The 22,488-nt window shown below is 42.3% G+C and overlaps 1 protein-coding gene across 1 annotated transcript in view; it reads right to left on the bottom strand.

The window, feature by feature from the left end:
- The window catches only part of fgd3.L (FYVE, RhoGEF and PH domain containing 3 L homeolog), an 87,510-nt gene that overhangs the window by 6,176 nt on the left and 58,846 nt on the right, over nucleotides 1–22,488 (bottom strand). Inside the window, exons 4-16 of the mRNA XM_018240399.2 lie at nucleotides 21,815–22,388; nucleotides 18,946–19,035; nucleotides 18,676–18,812; nucleotides 18,132–18,288; nucleotides 17,886–18,024; nucleotides 16,790–16,848; nucleotides 15,094–15,240; nucleotides 14,787–14,879; nucleotides 11,876–11,955; nucleotides 10,568–10,598; nucleotides 4,723–4,824; nucleotides 2,990–3,055; nucleotides 276–398 (exon numbers count right to left, since the gene is read on the bottom strand). Of these exons, the coding sequence (XP_018095888.1) occupies nucleotides 276–398; nucleotides 2,990–3,055; nucleotides 4,723–4,824; nucleotides 10,568–10,598; nucleotides 11,876–11,955; nucleotides 14,787–14,879; nucleotides 15,094–15,240; nucleotides 16,790–16,848; nucleotides 17,886–18,024; nucleotides 18,132–18,288; nucleotides 18,676–18,812; nucleotides 18,946–19,035; nucleotides 21,815–22,388 (1,798 nt within the window). The remainder of the gene's footprint in view (nucleotides 1–275; nucleotides 399–2,989; nucleotides 3,056–4,722; nucleotides 4,825–10,567; nucleotides 10,599–11,875; nucleotides 11,956–14,786; nucleotides 14,880–15,093; nucleotides 15,241–16,789; nucleotides 16,849–17,885; nucleotides 18,025–18,131; nucleotides 18,289–18,675; nucleotides 18,813–18,945; nucleotides 19,036–21,814; nucleotides 22,389–22,488) is intronic.

Raw genomic sequence — 22,488 nt, 5'->3', positions numbered from 1 at the left:
GGGAAATCAGTGCAGGAAAGGATAGAGACCTATATACGGGCAAAATATATTTAATATCCTCACTTACTGGAGTCTACATAGGATATACTGTAAAGGCCAAAGGGGTTAATTATTGTGTTGTTTACTAAGGATGCTGGGAGTTGTAGTGTAAGTGCAGCAGGTCACAGGCTGGGGACCATTACTACTATCCATGACCCCTAATGGCCCCCTTCTTGCCCAGACTGCAGGGGAATGCGCTGCTCTATAACAAAGCGTCACTGCTGGACATGACTCACGGCGCCGCATTGCTTGCAGTGGTGCCTGCGCTTCGTTATGGAGTGAAAACTTTCCCCGCAGCCCTTGCAGTTCTGCTTCTCCTTCTCCCGCTTTATCTTAGAGGATTTTCGGAGGGAATCTGCCTGTAGAGGAGATAAAGAACATGTGGAATTAAATGTGAATCTCACAGCACCCGCTCACCCACAATGTCACCCCAAATCTATAGAGTTTAATATTTATTGGCTGCACATACAGATTGTTGTTGCCTTGTATCTAAACACACTGCATATAACTGCTACTTGAATTGTAGTAACACTTCCCCTTTAAAGAAGAGTTTACGACAAATGAAAAGCCCCCCAGGCTGCTGGCGTGTGCGTGTGGGTGAAAATGAGAAACAAACAGTATTTTTAGCCCGTGCCCTCAAACTACAAGTGTTCTGCCAAGTCCAACCCAATGTTCAGCAAATGATTTACAAGTAGGAAATGTGTTAATTAGACAATATTGTAGGACACAAATACCCTTGTAATAAACAGACGCCATTGGCTGCCTGAGTATCACTGCCACCTGCTGGTGAATTCAGGAAATATACATCTGAGTTTCTTAAAAGGGTTGTTCACCTTTAAATGAACTGTAAGTTTGATGTAGAGAGTTTTTTTTATTATTATTTGTGGTTTTTGACTTATTTAGCTTTTTATTCAGCAGCTTTCCAGTTTGTAATTTCAGCCATCTGGTTGTTAGGGTCCAAATTCCCCTAGCAACCATGTATTGATTTGAGAGAATATGCATAGGAGAGACCTGAATAGAAAGATGAGTAATAAAGAGTAACAATAACAATACATTTGTAGCCGACAGAGCATTTGTTTTTAGATGGGGTCAGTGACCCCCCCTTTGAAAGCTGAAGAGAGACAAAAAAAAACCCCCAAGGCAAATAACTCAAAAACTATGAAATATAAATAAAGAGGACCAATTGCAAAGTTGCTAGCAATTGGACATTCTAAAACAATATAAAAAAAAGATAAAAGCGCCAAATAAGTTGCTCCGGAACTTGTGTACTGACCAGACTGCCCGACCAATGTAAATGAACATTTTAACTGCAACAATGTGACCGGTCTCCATAGACCCCACTGTATAATGACCCGGCACTTGGGGGACCAAATTGGGCCCTTCAAACCCAAGAAACGAGAGAAGGTGACTGGATTGAATGGGACCATTATATTAAACCTGTGATTTTGCCCGGGGTGCCAAGATATGATCAGATTAAACACTTGTCCCCTTTTGTCAAAAGCAAAATGACATTTCAGTGTAATAAAAGGGGATGATAGAGATACAGGGGCCCATTTACTTAGTTCGAGTGAAGGAATAGAGGAAAAATAGTTCGAATTTCGAATGTTTTTTTTTGGCTACATCGACCATCGATTTGGCTACTTCGACTACGACCTTCGACTTCGAATCGAACGATTCAAATTAAAAATCGTTTGACTATTCGACCATTCGAAGTACTGTCTCTTTAAAAAATTCTTCGACCCCCTAGTTCGCCACTTAAAACCTACCGAGGACAATGTTAGCCGATGGGGAAGGTCCCCATAGGCTTCCTAACAATTTTCTGATCGAGGGAATATCCTTCGATCAATGGATTAAAATTGAACGATTATTCCTTTCGATAGTTCGATCGTAGGAAAAGCGCTAAATCCTTCGACTTCGATATTCGAAGTCAAAGGATTTCAATTCGGGAGTCGAATATCGAGGGTTAATTAACCCTCGATATTCGAACCTAGGTAAATCTGCCCCACAGTGTAAATATCATGGGGATCAGCTCAGGCACTGTCAGAACTGACCAGCAGGTGGCGCTGTTTCCATTTCATCATATTAGCAACTTATTAGTAACACTATTGTATTGTATGGGACCCCAGTGAGAAAAGCAATACTCAATGGGGCTCATTTATAAACAGTGGGCAAATTTGCACCGGGGCAGTAACCAATGACGACCAATCAGATGATTGCTTTCAGTGTCTACCTTGCGGCTGACTGAAAAAAGCTAATCACTGATTGGTTGCTATGGGTTACTGCCCCGGTGCAAATCTGCCCAGAGTTTATAAATGAGCCCAATTACTACAGATATTCTGATACATGAGCCGAGAGCTTAAGGCAAGGTCACACGTGGCGTTTTTACTTTGTGTTTTTAAAAACGTACAGCCGAGCGTAAATACGCACAAAATGAAGCCCTATTGGAAAATAATGGAATACGCACTATAGCAATTCCCGCGTGGTGCTTGCAAGCCAACATCCGCCACAAGACGCCCGTATTTGCGTTTTTTTAGCAGAAACGCCAATACGCGGAGGAAATGCCATTATTGAAGTCTATGGGATCTGCAGGTTTGGAAACATACTTCGCTGAAATACGCTGCGTATTTTCAACATTCTCGCGAGGTGGATTTCACATATACGTATTTACGGCGTTGTATGCTGGCGACATGATTACGCTGCGTACGAGCAGTATGGCTTTATTCTGCATGAAAATTGTTTTCACAAAAGTTTTCTAGAATTCTTCTGAGTGGAATTGTGGGGAACGAGAAAACACAGAAATGCATGTTGGGAAAAGAAAACGTCAGGCAGAAAAACGTGTGTGTGGTTTTACTGGCGTATTTACGCTCAGCCGTGCGTTTTTAAAAACACAACGTGTGACCTCGCCCTTAAACTCAATCATATGAGTCTGTGCAACGAAGGGAAAACGTACCCCTCCAGGAGAGCCGCAGCCTTCCATCCCCGAGGAGTAATCACAGGGGCCCCCCGAGCCTGCGACCTACAGGGGGAATAAGAAATCTCAGTGTTACTCAGGAATCCTCTCTCCAGTTACATTGTGATTCTGGGCTCCAGTTATTTCTATCTATTCTAATGAGGATCCCTGTGGTCCTGTGCCCGCTCTAGTTGGCATCACTAACATGGGCAGTGCCAGTCTCATTCCAGACGCCGGGAATTCTTCAGTTACAGCGAAACAGTCGCAGCGAGAGGTTTATGTCTCAGGGCAGATTTATTACAGACTCCGGCTCTTTAGGCAAATTATGGAAACCAATTAAACACTGAACACATTTCTATAGATTTAAGAGGCAATTACACCGGGTTCATTTTCCTGAGAAGTGTAGAAAGTAATTAAATATCTCCGAGCTGTAATTGGGGAGAATTTATGGCCGGACTGGAACTATAACGGGTCCAACACACAAAATATTTCCTTCTACTGGCGCCGAACACAAGTCTCTAATAAGATTCACTGATCATAAAGAAGACAAAGAAGCTCCGTTTATACAAATCTGGGCCGAGTTTCTATTAAATCTGCAGAGTCTACTGATATTCTTTATAGTATAGAGAGTAAAGGGTAACTAAGGTTAAAAAAAGGCTTATTTGTGGCTGCTGTGTTTAGCCGCATGTACAGCAACACACTATACAGAGAAGTTATAGCCCATATACTGATGTGTTACTGGATCAGCCACCCGGAGCATGCAGGGAGTTATCAAGCTGCAGGGAGTTATCAAGCTGCAGGGAGTTATCAAGCTGCAGGGAGTTATCAAGCTACAGGAAGTTCTTAAGCTGCAGGAAGATATCAAGCTGCAGGGAGTATTGAAGCTGCAGAGAGTTAACAAGCTGAAGGGAGTTATTAAGCTGCTGGGAGGTATTAAACTGCTGGGAGTTATTAAGCTGCTGGGAGTTATTACACTGCAGGGAGATGTCAAGCTGCAGGGAGTTATTCAAGCTGCAGGGAGTTATTAAGCTGCTGGGAGTTATTAAGCTGCTGGGAGTTATTAAGCTTCTAGGAGTTGTCAAGATGCAGGGAGTTATTACACTGCAAGGAGTTATTAAGCTGCTGGGAGATGTCAAGCTGCAGGAAGTTATTAAACTGCTGGGAGTTTTTCAAGCTGCTGGGAGTTGTTAAGCTGCTAGGAGTTATTAAGATGCTAGGAGTTATTAAGCTGCTAGGAGTTATTCAATCTGCTGGGAGTTATTAAGCTGCTGGGAGTTATTCAATCTGCTGGGAGTTATTAAGCTGCTGGGAGTTATTCAATCTGCTGGGAGTTATTAAGCTGCTGGGAGTTATTAAGCTGCTGGGAGTTATTAAAATGCTGGGAGTTATTAAGATGCCGGGAATTATTCAATCTGCCGGGAGTTATTCAAGCTGCCGGGAGTTATTCAAGCTGCTGGGAGTTATTCAAGCTGCTGGGAGTTATTAAGCTGCAGGGAGTTATTAAGCTGCAGGGAGTTATCAAGCTGCCCAGTGATCATTGAGTGCATGGAGAGCAGGTTAGAGAGCAGAAGGAAGACACGGGCTGCTGTACAAGAGAAAACAAACACAAGTCTCATGTAATGTTACCCACTAAGCAGAAGATTTTGGGGGCTCTTTGGAAAAAATCAGGAGGTTTTCATGGAAAGATCAGACAAGAGAGACACAGGGGAAGCAGTAGGACGTTTCCCACTCACCGGTGAGTCAGGGCAATAATCGTCTTCTCTGGAAAAGGAATTGTTAAACGCCCTGAAGGTTTCGCTGTTCTGTTTGTGCTTCTCGATCGTCGCTTGGATAACCTGGAACGTTCCAGAAAAGCAACATTGTAACACGAGATTTATTCCCTAGTTAAACACGGGGAGCAACATGAACCCCACAATCTAATGTGTCTCTATCCCTGTGTATCTGCTGCTTGAGCCTCTATATACCCCCCATATATAAATATATATACACATTTATATTGGAGAATAATTCAAATTTCACAGGGAGTTTTCCCGACAGATCAGAGGAACAGCGATGGGGGCCACCTGCACCCCCTCCTATGTCTGATTATAACTGGGGAGATGGGGGTGTCTTTTGTGGGTGAGACACGGCAGAGGATGGGGGGTGACCCCCTGGTTCCATTATATTGACCAGGTCCTGATAATATGGGAGAGATTTCTCACACCTTTTCTGGAAAAAAATACCGGCCTTTCTATATTCATTTTCCCTATTAATAACACTGGGATCAGCCTTATTTTTACTATAATGAGAGGGAATTCACAAAGATCTCGAGATGTAAAAACACTTAATCAGAATAATCAGAATCTGGTCCTCACATGTGACTCGAGTTGCCATTTGGTTCCGTTTCTTGATTTAAGGATTTATTAGTGAGGTAACTGGTCTCTGAATTATATAAAATATAAACATCAGATAACGGGGAGCTTCCAAAGGGTCCCCCACCTCAGAGGCAAATGCCCCCTCTGGCGCCTTCCCGACCCGCCTCCATTTATAGCCCCGATGATGATGTCACAAAAGGGGTGGGGCAGGCGCATGCCTATTATTAACATATAGCGCTAACATATTTCACAGCGCTGTATAAAACAGGAAGTTGGAAGCCGACAGTTAAAGGTTGAGGGCAGGGAGAACAGACAGAGGAGCTCAACCCAAACTCACGGCGACCCATAAGAGGATCAGCGAGTTCAGCCCACACATCACTCCTACCCAAATAAATGGATAAATAAGGCAATTTACAATCTACGAGAACTACATGTGACAATGGAATGAGATTAGGAGGATTTTGGATAAATTCTGGCCCATCCTCCAAGAAGGTCAGGAAGTAACTAGGGATGCACTGAATCCAGGATTCGGTACGGGATTCAGCCAGGATTCGGACTTTTTCAGCAGGATTCGGATTCAGGTGACTCTTTGTGCCTGGTCGAACCGAATCCTAATTTGCATATGCAAATTGGGGCAGGGAGGGAAATTGCGTGTCACAAAACAAGGAAGTAAAAAAATGTTTTCCCCTTCCCACCCCTAATTTGCATATGCAAATTAGGATCCAGTTCGCTATTTGGCCGAATCTTTCGCAAAGGATTAGGGGGTTCGGCCGAATCCAAAATAGTGGATTTGGTGCATCTCTAGAAGTAACACAGGTGGGGGGAGATCAGGCACAAATGACAGATGAGAAAACTCCATCAATAAGGGATAAATCCGTTCATTCAGTGTTTATGAAACAAAAGAAATTTAAAAGACCAGTAACAACAACATTTCTTTTTTTTTTTTTTTTTAAATTGTTAGTATGCTACGAAAAAAAGACACCAACACATATCAAACTTTAAAGTCGCTAAGTCTTTATTGAGAAATAACTTACCGGAACTCCGCTTACGAAAAGGCGATTGGACGATCCATCGTGTGAAGCTCCATTTCTCCTCCCTGCCGTCCTTACAGGAGATAGTCAGGGAGGAGAAATAGAGCGTCGCACGATGGATCGTCGCCCTGTCAGCGTTTCTGAAGAGGAGCGGAGTTTCGGTAAGTTATTTCTTAATAAAGACTTAGCGATTTTAAAGTTTAATATGTGTTGGCGTCTTTTTTTTTTCATAGCATACTAACAAAACTTTTTTAGAAAATTTTTGCTGTTACTGGTCCTTTAACTCCAAGAGGAGGGGCTTCAATTAAAGGAAACTATTCCTGTGAAAATTGTGAAGTCTAAGATCAGAGACACTCGCTCAGATTCAGGGAGATTAGTCGCTCAGCAACAAATCTGCTCTTCTTTGGGGGCGACTAATCTCCCCGAACTGCCTCCCGTCCACTAGAATGTAAATGGCCGGCGGGATGGCAATCAAAGCGCTTCATCTTCCGAAGTCGCCCAAAGTTGTTTCACGAGGAACAGTGTCGGACTGGCCCGGCGGGAAACCGGGAAAAAACCCGGTGGGCCCCGACCCTTAATGGGCCCCCGCCGGGCCAGACCCCTCTCCCGACCATTTTGATAAAAAAAAAAAGATTTCTTTAGGCGCCGCGCTGCGCTATCTGCGCATGCGTGCAGCAAAATACAGAGCTCTGAGCGGTGCCTTTCAAGAAGGAGCGGCGAGCCGTGCCGTCACGCAGGCGCGCAGTGCGCATCACGGTAGGTGGGGTCGGGGGGCCCTGGGCAGTAGTCCCGGTGGGCCCCGGGCCCCCCAGTCCGACCCTGACGAGGAAACTTTGGCGACTTCGGAAAACAAAGTGCTCAAATTGCCATCCCGCTGGCGATTTTCATTCTAGTGGACGGGAGGCAGTTTGGGGAGATTAGTCGCCCCAAAGAAGAAGCAATTTATCGCCGGGCGACTAATCTCCCCGAATCTGAGCGAGTGTCTCTGCCCTAAGGGGTCTAAGGAGAAGTTCACCTTCCAAAAACTTTTTTTCAGTTCAATTGTGTTCACGTTAAAGACTTTTTTCAATTACTTTCTGTTTTTTATTTTTTACTGTTTTTCCAAAATCGAAGTTTAATGTTCGGGTCTCAGTCTGGCAGCTCAGGAAATGAAAATACAGATTCTGAACTGTTACAGTTTCCTACATTAGTTACAACATTGAGTTGATCCATTTCTCAGCAGCATCTCTGGAGTATCAGTAACTATTGTATCAATTCTAACAGCCTTGATAAAACTCCATGTTGTGGAGTGAAATGAACATGGGCAGATACAGCCGGACCCCGTGATGTGATTCTGGAGCCCACAAATAATCTTCATAGAGACTTGGGCAAAGCTGTAGGAGATTTTTCTTGTAAACTAATTGTGCTTTATATCTAAAGTCATCTCATCGGAATTATGTCGAGCTCCACGTGTGTCTATACAAGTGACTGTTTTATAATCTGATGGATGAACTTTTATTTCCCCCTATGGGACTGCTCTTAACAGGTGTGAAGCAGTGGAACTATAACTCCCCTACATTGTGATGCTTCAACCCTCACAGATATGAACAATGTACGTGGGGTATTTGGTTATCAGTGATGTTCTTATATTTTTTAATTGTGTTGATTTGAGTGTGTAATGTATGTTGTTTTTAAAGGAGACATTTTGTGTACCAGTGCGTTAATCCCTCCCTTCTCTTCCACTTGCTGCTCCCTGAATTCCCAGGCTGTGCTCTCAGCTCACTGCACTGTAGGACAGGAACCAATCAGCAGCTAGCAGGACCTGATAGGGAACTGAAGCCTGTCTGTGCTTGTGTGACTGCAGGGCTGTGATTGGCTGTCCCCCTCCTACTGTGCTTCTGGCAGGGACACGCCCACCCCTCATTTAAAACAGGGACCAGAGAACATCTATAGGGAGCTCCAATAAAGGGGCTAATTTTAAAGATAATAATTTTTAGCCCCATGTAAAAGCAACACCATATATTACTTATAATTGCCTACAAAATTAGGGTTTTTTCATTTATCTTATACGTCTCCTTTAACACTCACCGTATAAAAGGTCTTTGAAGGTCCTAAGGGACAAATGTTTTGCAAAAAAAATGTTTGTATTTAGGTCTGTATTGTACTACCCATGGGCACCCACACCAGTCAATATACTGGGAGTGATGTTTAACCATGTGATTACTGGTAGTCTACTTATTTATTTTAAAAGGCTCAATATAATCCATGGGGACTGAGAGAGAGAGAGAGACAGAGAGAAAGAAATGGAGAGAGAGAAAGAAAAAGAGAGGTGGAGAGAGAGCGAGAGAGAGAGAGAGAGAGAGAGAGAGAGAGAGAGAGATTAAAAGACACAGAGAGAGAAGGAGAAAAAGAGAGTGAGAGCAAGAGATGGATAGTGAGAAACAGAGAGATGGAGAGAGAGACTGAGAAGAAAGACAGAGAGAGAGAGAGAGAGAGAGAGAGAGAGAGAGAAAAGGAGAGACAGAGAAAGAAAGAGAGACGGAGAGAAAGAAAGAGTGAGAGAGAGAGAGAGAGAGAGAGAGAGTGAGAGAGAGTGTGAGTGTGAGTGTGAGAGTGTGAGAGAGTGTGAGTGTGAGTGTGAGTGAGAGTGAGAGTGAGAGAGATGGAGAGAAAAGGAGAGAGAGAGAGAAAGAAAGAAAGAGAGACGGAGAGAGTAAGAGAGTGAGTGAGAGAGACCTGCAGTCTGTAACTGAGAGGGGGGAGCAGCAGATCTGTAGTCTGTGAGGGGAGATGGGGAGAGAGTAAAATGCCCAAGGGGAGAGGCTCCCAATAATAATAACCCACGGGGTCCAACACAGAGCTGGGGGGCTTCAGCTAAACTCACATTTCAAGGTCCGATCTTTTGCCAATGCCCCCCGAGCTCATGAAATGTTCTACTGATAAATGAAAATATCCCCCCCCCCACCTTGTACTTGAGTCTGATGGGACCTTACACTGCGCCCCTTGTGCCAAATATTAAACATTAATCATTAGGGGCACTGGGGCTGAAATCATATACAGGTACAGTATAAATATTATAGATATATAAATGTGCAGCTCTTTGTTGGGTTTTTACTTATTTAATTCTGAGAAATGGGGGGGGGGTATTTATTATGTGAAGCAGGGGATGAACTGCCAAAATCCGCCGACTCCTACTCACAACCTGTGATGGGATAATCCATCTGCCACAAGAACTGCTGATATTCCTTTATTTCTTTATTCTTCGCTGAATCAAATAACGGAATCGATCCCCGAGCCCAAATCCCTCCTGCACTTCAATTATTCATTAACACCGCACATCCCACCAACGGCCAGAGATGGGCTGCAGGTTTGCCAGTCAAATCCTCCAATATCCTTAGAATATATGATATATATATATATACTGTATATACACACAGCATATGAATAACCCTCTGACTGATTTATGTATCAAGGAAGGACTTCACCATATTATTCTGCTTTAACTGCAATGTGCAGGAATGACCAGTAGGTGGTGCCCATGTCCTATTAAAATCCTATTCACATTCATTTCTGCATTTCTCACATATCAGGAATTATCTGCAGTGATAAAGGAATAAATAGGTGATTCTAACAAGTCTCCTTTAAAAGGGAAATCCACACAATAACAGCGTTTTGAACAATGAAATAATTCTAAGGCACTTCCCAATATCCATTCATTTCTCATTGTCACCAGTTATAGGTAAATATTGACCACAGTGGCTCTGCACTACTGGTTCTGACTCCTGAAACATTGTAGCAGAAGACTGCAGAATAACAGACCTGATATCTGCTTCATTGTGCCTAGGGTCAGACTCACAGAACAGACCGTGACAGACAATAGAAATGACAGTTAGACGTCCCTACAAATCCAATATGAGGAACCAATGGATATTAAGAAGGTGCTGAAAGTTATATTTTTTCATAAGGCAAAGAAAACAATGTTTGGGTGGAGTTGCCCTTTATCACCGATGAATCTGTCAGTGGATTTAATTAAATTCTACCAATTTGGACACATCCTCCATTTCCTCTATGTCTGAAACTCCCCTGATGTGAAGATACTGATCTGTAAGTGCAAGGACTTTAGATAAAGGCCACATTAACCTGCCACTTAGTAACATGGGAGGGGCCAAGGTTTCACATAAAGTAAAAAAAAGTAAAGTGCAGCCCCTGCTTACCTGTATCCATTCTTTCTTCTCCTCTTCTGTCCTGTAATAGTAATACAGAGTGTCACCCTCATACTGTACTGTCTAAGGGAATCAATATGGCACCTCCTCCCATATGTATAAATACAAATATACAGAGAAGGAATGTTCTGGGCACACAATAAGCTATACCCTCATACTGTACTGTCTAAGGGAATCAATATGGCACCTCCCTCCTCCCATATGTATAAATACAAATATACAGAGAAGGAATGTTCTGGGCACACAATAAGCTGTACCCTCATACTGTACTGTCTAAGGGAATCAATATGGCACCTCCTCCTCCCATATGTATAAATACAAATATACAGAGAAGGAATGTTCTGGGCACACAATAAGCTATACCCTCATACTGTACTGTCTAAGGGAATCAATATGGCACCTCCCTCCTCCCATATGTATAAATACAAATATACAGAGAAGGAATGTTCTGGGCACACAATAAGCTATACCCTCATACTGTACTGTCTAAGGGAATCAATATGGCACCTCCTCCCATATGTATAAATACAAATATACAGAGAAGGAATGTTCTGGGCACACAATAAGCTATACCCTCATACTGTACTGTCTAAGGGAATCAATATGGCACCTCCTCCTCCCATATGTATAAATACAAATATACAGAGAAGGAATGTTCTGGGCACACAATAAGCTATACCCTCATACTGTACTGTCTAAGGGAATCAATATGGCACCTCCTCCCATATGTATAAATACAAATATACAGAGAAGGAATGTTCTGGGCACACAATAAGCTATACCCTCATACTGTACTGTCTAAGGGAATCAATATGGCACCTCCTCCTCCCATATGTATAAATACAAATATACAGAGAAGGAATGTTCTGGGCACACAATAAGCTATACCCTCATACTGTACTGTCTAAGGGAATCAATATGGCACCTCCTCCTCCCATATGTATAAATACAAATATACAGAGAAGGAATGTTCTGGGCACACAATAAGCTATACCCTCATACTGTACTGTCTAAGGGAATCAATATGGCACCTCCTCCCATATGTATAAATACAAATATACAGAGAAGGAATGTTCTGGGCACACAATAAGCTATACCCTCATACTGTACTGTCTAAGGGAATCAATATGGCACCTCCTCCTCCCATATGTATAAATACAAATATACAGAGAAGGAATGTTCTGGACACACAATAACTATACCCTCATACTGTACTGAGAGTAATAATGAGCGTTTGTAGCCAGACACACAATAAATATTACCCATGATGCAGATGGACATATAGAAATGAGTCGGTACCTCGTCTGCAGCTCCAGGGATCTCTTTTTCCCAATTATCTGGAACATATGAGCGGAATTGTTCTTTACAGTCTCTTGTACCTGAGATGAAGAGAAGAAAATCTGTTTAAGTCCCAGTGTGACAGCGAGGGGGTCACGTTGTAAGGCTACTGAGCGCTGTGTTTTGGGCACAAATATCTCATTACTATTAATCCCGGGGGGCAGGTTCCTTTCTGTACAAATCCTCGTTAGTTTCGTTATAAGGCAAATACTTTCTCTGATGTATCAGTTCCCCCCAGAGTCACATGGATAAAATATAAAAGATCAAAGCCTGAAATGTTCCTTAATTATCCAGCGGGCGAGAGAAATACTCATAGGGGTTAATTGGCTTCTGGGGAAGGGGACGAGGGGAAATTATAAAAGGAACGAGTTTATTATCAGCCTCATAGTGAAATGACATCACAGCCCTCCCTTGTACCCAGGAATCAATTTACGGCTAACGAGTGTGTGTGCTGCTAATTACCCCCTCCCTCCCCACACGGGGTTAATAAGAGGGGCAGAATTGTACAGGTAAATAATCAGCTGCTCTTCTCAGCCCTTCTCTTTAGTTACATGGGGAGAAGCTTTATAATGTACATCATTCTTCCCTTACTTTACTCATATGATTAGACCAATCTCTATGGATCCAGCGACCCCAGAATAAGAGGAGAACAGAATAATAGAAAACTATTGGGGAAGGGGGAGGGTTAAAATTTTTTGCAGTTGGTCCTCATTTTATATTTTACTTATATTTATATATATTTTATTCTCCGGCTTTGAATTGCATCTCTAAACTTTTAAACTATTCTAAGCTTTCTCACTCCATTGAAAACAAATGGGTAGAATCAGTTGCTAGGCAGAATGATCACACAGCCTGGCAGGTTAAAGGGGTTTTTATAGAATGGCCAGTTCTAAGCAACTTTTAAATTGGTCTTCATTATTTATTTTTTATAGATTTTAAATTATTTGCATTTTTTCTTTTGATTCTTTCCAGCTTTCGAATGAGGGTCACTGACCCCATCTAAAAAACAAATGCTCTGTAAGGCTACAAATGTATTGTTATTGTTACTTTTTATTCCTCATCTTTCTATTCAGGCCTCTCCTATTCATATTCCATTCTCTTATTCAAATCAGTGCATGGTTGCTAGGGGAATTTGGACCCTAGCACCCAGATGGCTGAAACTGGTGGAGAGCTGCTGAATAAAAAGTTAAATAAGTCAAAAAACACAAATAATAAAAAATGAAAACCAATTGCAAATTGTCTCAGAATATCCCTCTCTACATCATACTAACAGTTAATTTAAAGGTGAACAACCCCTTGAAGGATTAAATAGCAGGGTGCCAGCGCCTGTGAGCCCAGAAGAAACTAATGGGAATGATTAAGAAACTAAAAATGTTTTATTTCTATTCAGGGCCCGTCATACACTTCAATATTCCCACCCTATCTCATGGGCCTGGAAAGCAGGTAAGGGGAAGTCAAACCAAACTGTTGATGCTTTCAGTACAATAGGATTGTGGATGGGGGGCAGCACAAGGCTCAGAATGTTGAGACAAGATCAATAGCAGCTGATGGAAGGGGCCCATGGACCAGGCAGCACATGGGATATAAAAGCCACGTGTTACTGTTCGGCTGAGGAACTGACACCTATAAGGGCAACATGTTCAGAAGGTAAAAGGGGAAGAGGGATGAAAAGACAAAGACAGAAGTAAACTCATGTGTTGCCCTGGAAATCACAGCGATGTATCACATATTGTATGACATTTCCTGAGGTTTTATATAGCGCTCAACCTCCCTAACCCCGCCCACTGTGCCCTCCTGCATCTGATTGACTCCTCCCAACCAAGCTGCCGCCAATCCGAGCAAAGCTCTGTCTCCCAGTCCCACTGACTTTGCCTCTAAATAAACCTCGAAGGTGTGTCACATACAGCAACACAGTGCGGCTCATTAATAAACACTGGGCAGTAACCAATAGCAACCAGTCATTTTTTCAGCCAGCTGCAGGTTGAGCACTGAAAGCAATCATGTGATTGGTTGCCATGGGTTACTGCCCAGATGCAAGTTTGCCCAGTGGTTATAAATGAGCCCCATTATCTCTTGTAAATGCCCTCCAATACCAACATCTCTCTGTATTTCCTACTCTCTCTCTCTCTCTCTCTCTCTCTCTCTCTCAGTCGTCTGTCTCTTCTAGTCTGTAACCATTTATGGATCTGAGGCTTTAAAAATGTGTCTGTCCCCCTAGATCTGTTTTTATCTAGTTGTTTAGATCTAGTATGTGATCGATATGTCTCTCAATCTACATGTATCTTTCTCCCTCAGATTTAAATCAGATTTACTGACAGGACCAAATATACCTCGGTCTCTCTTCTCTGTCTTGTCTCTCTCTTCCCTCTTTTTCTCTCTCCCCCTCTCTTTCTCTTTTCCAACTTTTTCTCTCCTTTCTTTCTCATCTCTTTTTTTGCTCTCTCTCCTCTTTTTCTCGCTTCTCTTTCTTCCCTCTTGCTTTCTCTCTTTCTATCTCTTCTCCATTTTCTCCCTCTCTTGCTCTCTCTTTTTCTATCTCCTTTCAATTTTCTCACTCTTTTGCTCTCTCTCGTCTCCCTTGCTCTCTTTCTCTTCTCCTTTTTCTCCCTCTCTCGCTCTCTCTCTCCTCGCTTTTCCCTCTGTTTCTCTCTATTCTCTCTCTCTATCTCCTCTTTATCTCTCTGTCTTGCTCTCTGTCTCTCTCTCTCTGTAGATCTATATAGGTGCAGTCTCTCTGTCCATCAGTGAAAGGGACACAGTTTCCAATAACAGATCTGATGTGGGAAGATCATTTCCCCTTATAAAAACAAGATTTTCTGTACAAAAGTCCATGTTTATATTAAGTAACAGAAGGACATTTCTTGGCACCAACCTGAATTCCAGCGATGTCAATCTTTTCCCGAACACTGAACTTCTGGCCCATGAGCCGTAACTTGGGCACGCAGTACAGGAGCATGCTGTTAAACTGCACAAAAGCACAAGATTAGGAATTCCCAGGGACTCACTGAGGGGGATCTTGGGGCCCAGTGTGTGTGTAGGGGGGAGGATTACAGACACAGGCCAATCAGATTTCAAATGAAGAACTAAATACAGATGTTCTCAGTTATACAAATAATATATATATATATATATATATGGCTGAGAGTTGAACACTGACCAGCCCAATGTGTCAGACTTACCAGGTATAAATACCGGTCCTGTGTGGTTCCATTCTTTGCTGATAATTTTTGGATGTGTCCTTCCTTAATGAGTTCATTGGCCGGATTAACAATATCTTCCTCCCCACCAAGTCGCTCATAGACCTCCAGCAGTTTGTGCATCTTCTCCTTTATATGGAATAAAATAAAATTACCCTTTTTTCTTACACATTATTGTGGGTTTCTACTTTATTCCTCACCATTTGGCACTGTCTAAATTAACTGATATTTCCCAGTTCTGGGCCCTTGAGCAGATAAATTCAGTGAGTGGGTTAGTGGGTTCATGAGACACAAGCAGAACTTTCCCCTGGAGTTTTATTGGGGTGCAAAGTGCTGGAGATCTTTGCACCTGCCACAATGGTAAATGAGCTTTTCTTTTGCTGAGACAGAAATACTTGTACATTTCTATAGAGTTTCTCCTACTGTTTCTCTGATATAAAAGATGAGTCAGAAGAAAATTCTATTTAAACTCAGCTGGGGTTTGTACTATATATGCTCCAATGTCTCAACCCTTGTATTATACACTCACTGAATTCATTCTACCCCATATAATGTGTCCAGTGAAAAAGATCATTTGATTTGCTGACTTCAGAGTAAAATATCACCCCCAAATCCATTTACATCTCATTACAGCAAGATTCTAACTATATATTTCTGCCGTTTCATTTGTTCCAACCCAGTTACAGAAAAAGCTGCCGTGTTGCACTAAGTTTCAGTCTGTGACTTCCGTCTACTCAATTTAGAAACAATAGACTTTTTACTTAAAAGACTTAATATATCAGCAGCAACAGGACTAAAAAACCTCTAAACACAGAGGTTCAAATATAATAATCAGGCACTAATTACAATCACAGTGGCAGCCTTGTACCTTTATATAGTCACAGATGTCTTATTATCCTTATCATTTACAGTAGGGGGTACATTATCCCTTATAATACATGAGTGATACTCAGAGTTCCCTGTATAACTCAGCCTGCAGCCTTGTGCCTTTATATGGTCACAGAACAACCCCTCAGTGACTTCTAATATCCTTATCATTTACAGTAGGGGGTACATTATCCCTTATAATACATGAGTGATACTCAGAGTTCCCTGTATAACTCAGCCTGCAGCCTTGTGCCTTTATATGGTCACAGAACAACCCCTCAGTGACTTCTAATATCCTTATCATTCACAGTAGGGGGTACATTATCCCATATAATACATGAGTGATACTCAGAGTTCCCTGTATAACTCAGCCTGCAGCCTTGTGCCTTTATATGGTCACAGAACAACCCCTCAGTGACTTCTAATATCCTTATCATTTACAGTAGGGGGTACATTATCCCTTATAATACATGAGTGATACTCAGAGTTCCCTGTATAACTCAGCCTGCAGCCTTGTGCCTTTATATGGTCACAGAACAACCCCTCAGTGACTTCTAATATCCTTATCATTTACAGTAGGGGGTACATTATCCCTTATAATACATGAGAGATATGGCTAAAGATAAATAAAAGTAGTTTAGAGGTGATGAGAGCGTGTGTGGGTTGAAAGGAAAGTGGGAAACATACATTTAAGAACAATTATATGGGACATGAAAAATGCAGAGGATGAAATATGGTGACAATTCTTTATAAGGATACAATTTAAGCAAAATTTGAATAAAAGAACATGACAGAGCACAAAGTGACTTACCATTTTGCGAATGGCTGCATTTGAGTGATTGGCTGCAGTAGAAATCAATTCCAGGGACTCTGAAATTAGAAGAGAATGGTTATATAAAATACAGATACAAATATAAATGTGCTGCCTGAAATGACAGCATTGTGTAAGACTTGTTTTACACACAGAGATGGTTCAAGGGGAGTCCAGGCTGGTTGTACTGTAACTCTCACATAGTGGGGTCAAAAGCAGGAAATGGTGCAGAGCACTAGTGAAAATATAAGCACTATCAAAATATGTAACAGTTCAGTAACGAAAGTAAATGATAAGAAGAACTCACAGATCACCCCAGTCTCCGGAAACAAAACCAAAATGTGAGGTTATTCAAAGAAATCAACAAACGGTTGTTAAAAATACAAACTCATATATTAGGACATGAGAAACAAAAAGCTGAACGCGTTTTGTGCCTACTGGGACACTTACTCACAGCCTATGTGCAGGTGCCCCAGTTGGCACAACACGTGTTAGGCTTTTTGTTTCTCATGTCCTAATAAATGACTTTGTATTTTTAACAAATTTTAGTTGATTTCTTTGAAGAACCTTACATTTTGCTTCACCAAAAATCTATCCCTAACAGATCTTCAAGCTAGTCTTCTGGAAACCGTAACTGGCATTTAGACTGATCTGCTCTGCCAATATTCTTACACTTTGGGAACCACCACACTAAAGCTGGCCATAGATGTTGAGATTCTTAAAAGATCAGATCCTCATCGTGAGACCACGATTTTCTCGGAACGATCGTACGAATTTACCATCAACTAAAAAGACCAATTTACCAGTTAAACAAAGAGTAGCTGCCTGCTTGGCCCTGCAGACATAGATACATTGTACTGGGCCCGACAAAGATTTTTTGACCTGGCCGTTCAATTTCCCGACAGATGTCGGCCGAAAAATCGTAAGATGTACGATCGTTCGAATCCCACTAACCGCACGATAATTTTGAAGGATTGGTCGGACTTCCCTTAAATCGGCCGTTCGGCAAGAAGAATCGTCCAGTCTATGGGGAGCTTAAGGTGTAGGTTGCATTCCATTAAAGAGAACGCTATCAACTATAAGATTAAACTCTTACTTTCTGAATCCTTCCGGTCGGGAGAGTCCTCTGGGAGTTTCTTCAGGTAATCTTTTAACAAAAGCTCATAGCGGGGAATCCTCTGCACTGGTTCCAACATATGGTGCTGCAACGTCAGGTTTCCACACACTGGGTCCTTCTGTACAGCACCGGGAAACAAAAGATGGAATTCAGTAGATAGTCTAGTGGGGTGAAGCAGGGTGGAGAAAGTTGGGCGATTGAGTAGAGTAGATTGAGTAGAGTTACCTGGATTGTATAAACCACCTCTTTAAAGGTAGAGGAACGCTGCGTCCAGCTGTTGACCAAGTCCATCGCTTTATCAAAGTTTTTGACATATTCCCCATACATCTTTAGGAACGGGGCAAGCTTCTGTAGGATGTCACCAATCCGGGGGTTCGTATCCCTAGAGAGAAGAGCAAATTGACTGGATTAATTCAATTAATCCTTTCAGATTTAGTCAATTCACTCTTTGTGCAGTGATTGTTTTAATGGTATCATTAGATTCTTCTTGGTTCTACCTTTGTCATCTTAAAAGTTGGCCAAAAAAAATCTCCTACAACTGATGCCCACACTTCAAACAGTCAATGTTTGGGTACAAACAATCTTGGTAACAGAAACCAGTGAGAGGTAGTAGATAGAATTGTCTTTTCAAATGGGTAAATACTAATAAGAAAACCAGGAGGTTGAAAACAGGGGGACAAATGATGTCATTAGTCATGGCAAAATCATTACCGAAATCTAGTGAAGTGAAGGGACTCATTCTGGAGCTAGAATAAAGAAAAGAACTCACCACTCTTGCATTATTCTCGCTTTTAGTTCGGGAAGGAGAAACTGACAGTGAAAGCGATAGATTGAGGATATATTGGAGAATATTCCATTTATCGCATCCTGGGGGATACCGGCAGATAATAACCTTGTGCAGAAGACCTAGGACAACAAGAGATGGCACATGGTTAGACAAGGCAAGTCTTGTAGACACACAATGCAAAGCATCATGGGGAACGGTTTGCATCTATTGTTCTGATTCATGCACCCAACATGGTACCACAAACCTTCATACCTGATCCAGAAGATCCAGCCTCTTCACATAGGCCTCCTCCGTCTGCAGCAGCTCTCTGGCGATGTTGTACAGTCTCTGATGTTCAGAACACTAAAAATGAAATGTTTAATCAGTGCTTTGTGGGACAGAACCAAACTGTACAAAACCAAACTGACTATGTGCATAGCGGAATAGAAAAAGACTGAGCTTCAGAACTAGAGAAGGTCACAATATATGCCATATCAGTCATATTCTGACCTCTGGTGTAGAGTCATGCTCTAGCACTTTATGGGTCCATCTGATTATGGCTTCATTTCTCAATATTTTAAGTCAAGTCAACCAGGTCTGTATTGATGAGAAAGAGGTTTCCCCAAGTAGTTGTCAGGGTCATAACCAGTAAGACCAGTCATTGGTTCTGTTTGACTTTTCCAATTAAGGTGACCCATTTTGGTCAGTCTTTTAGTTCCACCAACAAACTAGTCACCAAAGTTATTTAAAGAGATACTGTCATGGGAAAACATGTTTTTTTCAAAACACATCAGTTAATAGTGCTGCTCCAGCAGAATTCTGCACTTGAATCCATTTTTCAAAAGAGCGAACAGATTTTGTTATATTCTATTTTGAAATCTGACATGGGGCTAGACATTTTGTCAGTTTCCCAGCTGCCCCCAGTCATGTGACTTGTGCTGTGATAAACTTCAGTCACTCTTTACTGCAAGTTGGAGTGATATCACCCCCCCCCAGCAGCCTAACAACAGAACAATGGGAAGGTAACCAGATAGCAGCTCCCTAACACAAGATAACAGCTGCCTGGTAGATCTAAGAACAACACTCAGTAGTAAAAGCCAAGTCCCACTGAGACACATTCAGTTACATTGAGTAGGAGAAATAACAGCCTGCCAGAAAGTAGTTCCATCCTAAAGTGCAGGCACAAGTCACATGACTGGGGCAGCTGGGAAACTGACAATATGTCTAGCCCTATGTCAGAACTCAAAATTGAATATAAAAAAAATCTGTTTGCTCTTTTGAGAAATGGATTTCAGTGCAGAATTCTGCTGGAGCAGCACTATTAACTGGTGCGTTTTGGAAAAAAACATGTTTTCCCATGACAGTATCCCTTTAAAGCTGTAGTAAAGTTGGATGTAAATGTAGAGATATTGTCCATGAGCATATATTGTCTGATGATCAACCTGTTCTAGAAATGATCTTCTTGATAGAAGTCTTTCTGGAAGCTCTGGTGCTTCTGGGAAGGTTGCCACTAGATGTTGGGAGTTGCTTCTATTAAGCCACAAGAGCATTAGTGAGGTTGGGCACTGATGTTGGGGATCAGTCGGGGTTACAATTCATCCCACAGGGGTTCAGTTGGATTGAGGTCAGGGTTCTGTGCAGTCAGGTTCTTCCCATCTCAGCAAACCCATTCTGAATGGACCTGGCTCTGTGCATGGGGCATTATTGTGCTGAAACAGGAGAGGGCCTTTCCACAAAGTAGGGAGCACGGAATTGTGAGGAATGTCATTGTATGATGTGGTGGCACCTGGGTTGGGGATGATCGGTGAGGAATAGTGAGGAGGGGTATCTACATATCCATGGGCATACAGTGTATCTTTTTGTGTAAGGCCCCCTTCAGAGACAGAGTAGGACTAATTATTATAACGCCAGTCAAGATACCTAGTCCTCAGCTTTATTAGTGTGAGACCCCCATACATAGTGTGTAAGGATACAAACACAGCCACAAAACTCTAGGACCTTCTTTCAAGTGCAAAGTCTTGTCATACCCACAAACACAATTGCAGAAATTTCTAGATTTTACCTATCAAACCAACGAGTAGCTGGCGAGAAACAAGGCAGCACAGAACCTTTTACTGAAGATATTTACAGAAACAACAGAAACTGCCCTTTCTCTATAAAACAAGAATGAATTTGGCTCATTTGGATTCAGAGAGGGTTTGTGTGGCGGCGGCAGAGAAATCAGAGAGATCTTTCATGATTAACGTGTGGCCTGTGAGCGGCTTGGGGTTATCATTATGCGCCTTTATATCTGCCCATGGAATCGGATAATGATACCTCACCCTACAAGAATATAGAAATAGATTTAAAGAGACAGGAAGCTAAAATACTAATTAAATTTCCATGCGCCAATGTGATAAGTGTCTATAGATCTGCCCAACATGGATGGGAACCTACATATAAAGAGGCCTGAACCAGAATCCATGGTATTGAGCAAAATATCTCCTTGTTGTGGTCAGTTTTGGCCAAGTAGCTGGACACGTCCATCAAGTGATCACAATAAGGGGTAAAATTTCAACCGGCCCACAGACAAGTCATCGGACACCATATATTGTTAGTAATGGCTGGACATACAAGGCAGACTTATCTTAAGACAAGAATACTCTAAAATAGGCAATATGGGGGTTGTTATTGCACTGCAAAGGGATCCAGCACCCAAACCAGGACAGTATTAGTGCACAGAGCCTGCCATAATGAATTGGATTCAGCAGTACAGGGATGTATTTCTCATTTTTACTGGGGCTGTCAAAGGGGAAATTTGACAACAGTGGCCATTAAGGATGGACGCAATTACAAGTTATGGGCTAAAGCAGTTTCACAGCCATTACTGATAGGGTTCAAGTAGGAACTTAAGGGCATGGATCTCTCTAGGCCCCTTGTGCAGCCTCAAGTGGAGGTTCTAAGGACCACAACAATCATATGTGCTTGATGAAAGGGAAAATATACCTTATAAATAGCAGGGATCACTATTATATAATAATCTTCAGTAAAACTTATTGACAATAGATTATTCTGCACAGAGAACCTTGGTAGCTTGCTAGGTTAAGTGAGACCCAAACAATCCTTTGCTCCTCAATACTTGATGCTTGAGTTTTTTTCTTACCTTGGTGGAATCGATGTTCTCTGCCTTGGGCACCTCCATGGACTCATGTTCTTCACTGCTGCCCTCATCCAGGTCACTGTCCTCATCCTGAGTGGAATCTCTCTTCTGATCCACAGACGACGAGTCGGAATTCTTCCGGACGATGCCGATTTCCACCATGTGGACAGGCAAGGAAAGCTTTTTGTGCTCCACACTCTCGTCATTGGGAAACACCTCCCCAACGACACTACAAGAAGGGCTGTCAATGCCACTGTCTCTGTTGGGAATTTTCCCATTATCATTATGATCCACAGTCAGATTCCCGTTCTCCTGAGGAGGCTGCTCAGTCCGGTTCACAGAGGCATTATTACCTCCACAATTGTTAATATCATTTATTGTAAAGTCTCTGCTTTTCAGGTTATCCATGGGCATTTCTGCACTGGGTTCCTCCTCGGTTGGCCTTCCTTGCTCACCCAATGGGATCCCACTGTCCGAGTCTCTAGTAGACACATGGGCACAACACAGGGGGCTTGTTCCTTGCTCCATCTTGACCCTAAAATGGTAGCGACTGTGTCTCCCAAGCTGGACCGGCTGCCTAATGAGAAGCAGAGACATTATATTATCAGAAGGAAAGGGCATGACTCCTAGAGATGGACACATGTAAAGAGGCAAGTACCCTGCTAGCATGGAGCACA

The sequence above is a fragment of the Xenopus laevis genome, chromosome 4L (genome assembly GCF_017654675.1).
Source record: "Xenopus laevis strain J_2021 chromosome 4L, Xenopus_laevis_v10.1, whole genome shotgun sequence".
Taxonomy (NCBI): Eukaryota; Metazoa; Chordata; class Amphibia; order Anura; family Pipidae; genus Xenopus; species Xenopus laevis.
Note: the sequence above shows the minus strand (reverse complement) of the source record. Positions and strands in the feature narration are given on the sequence as shown.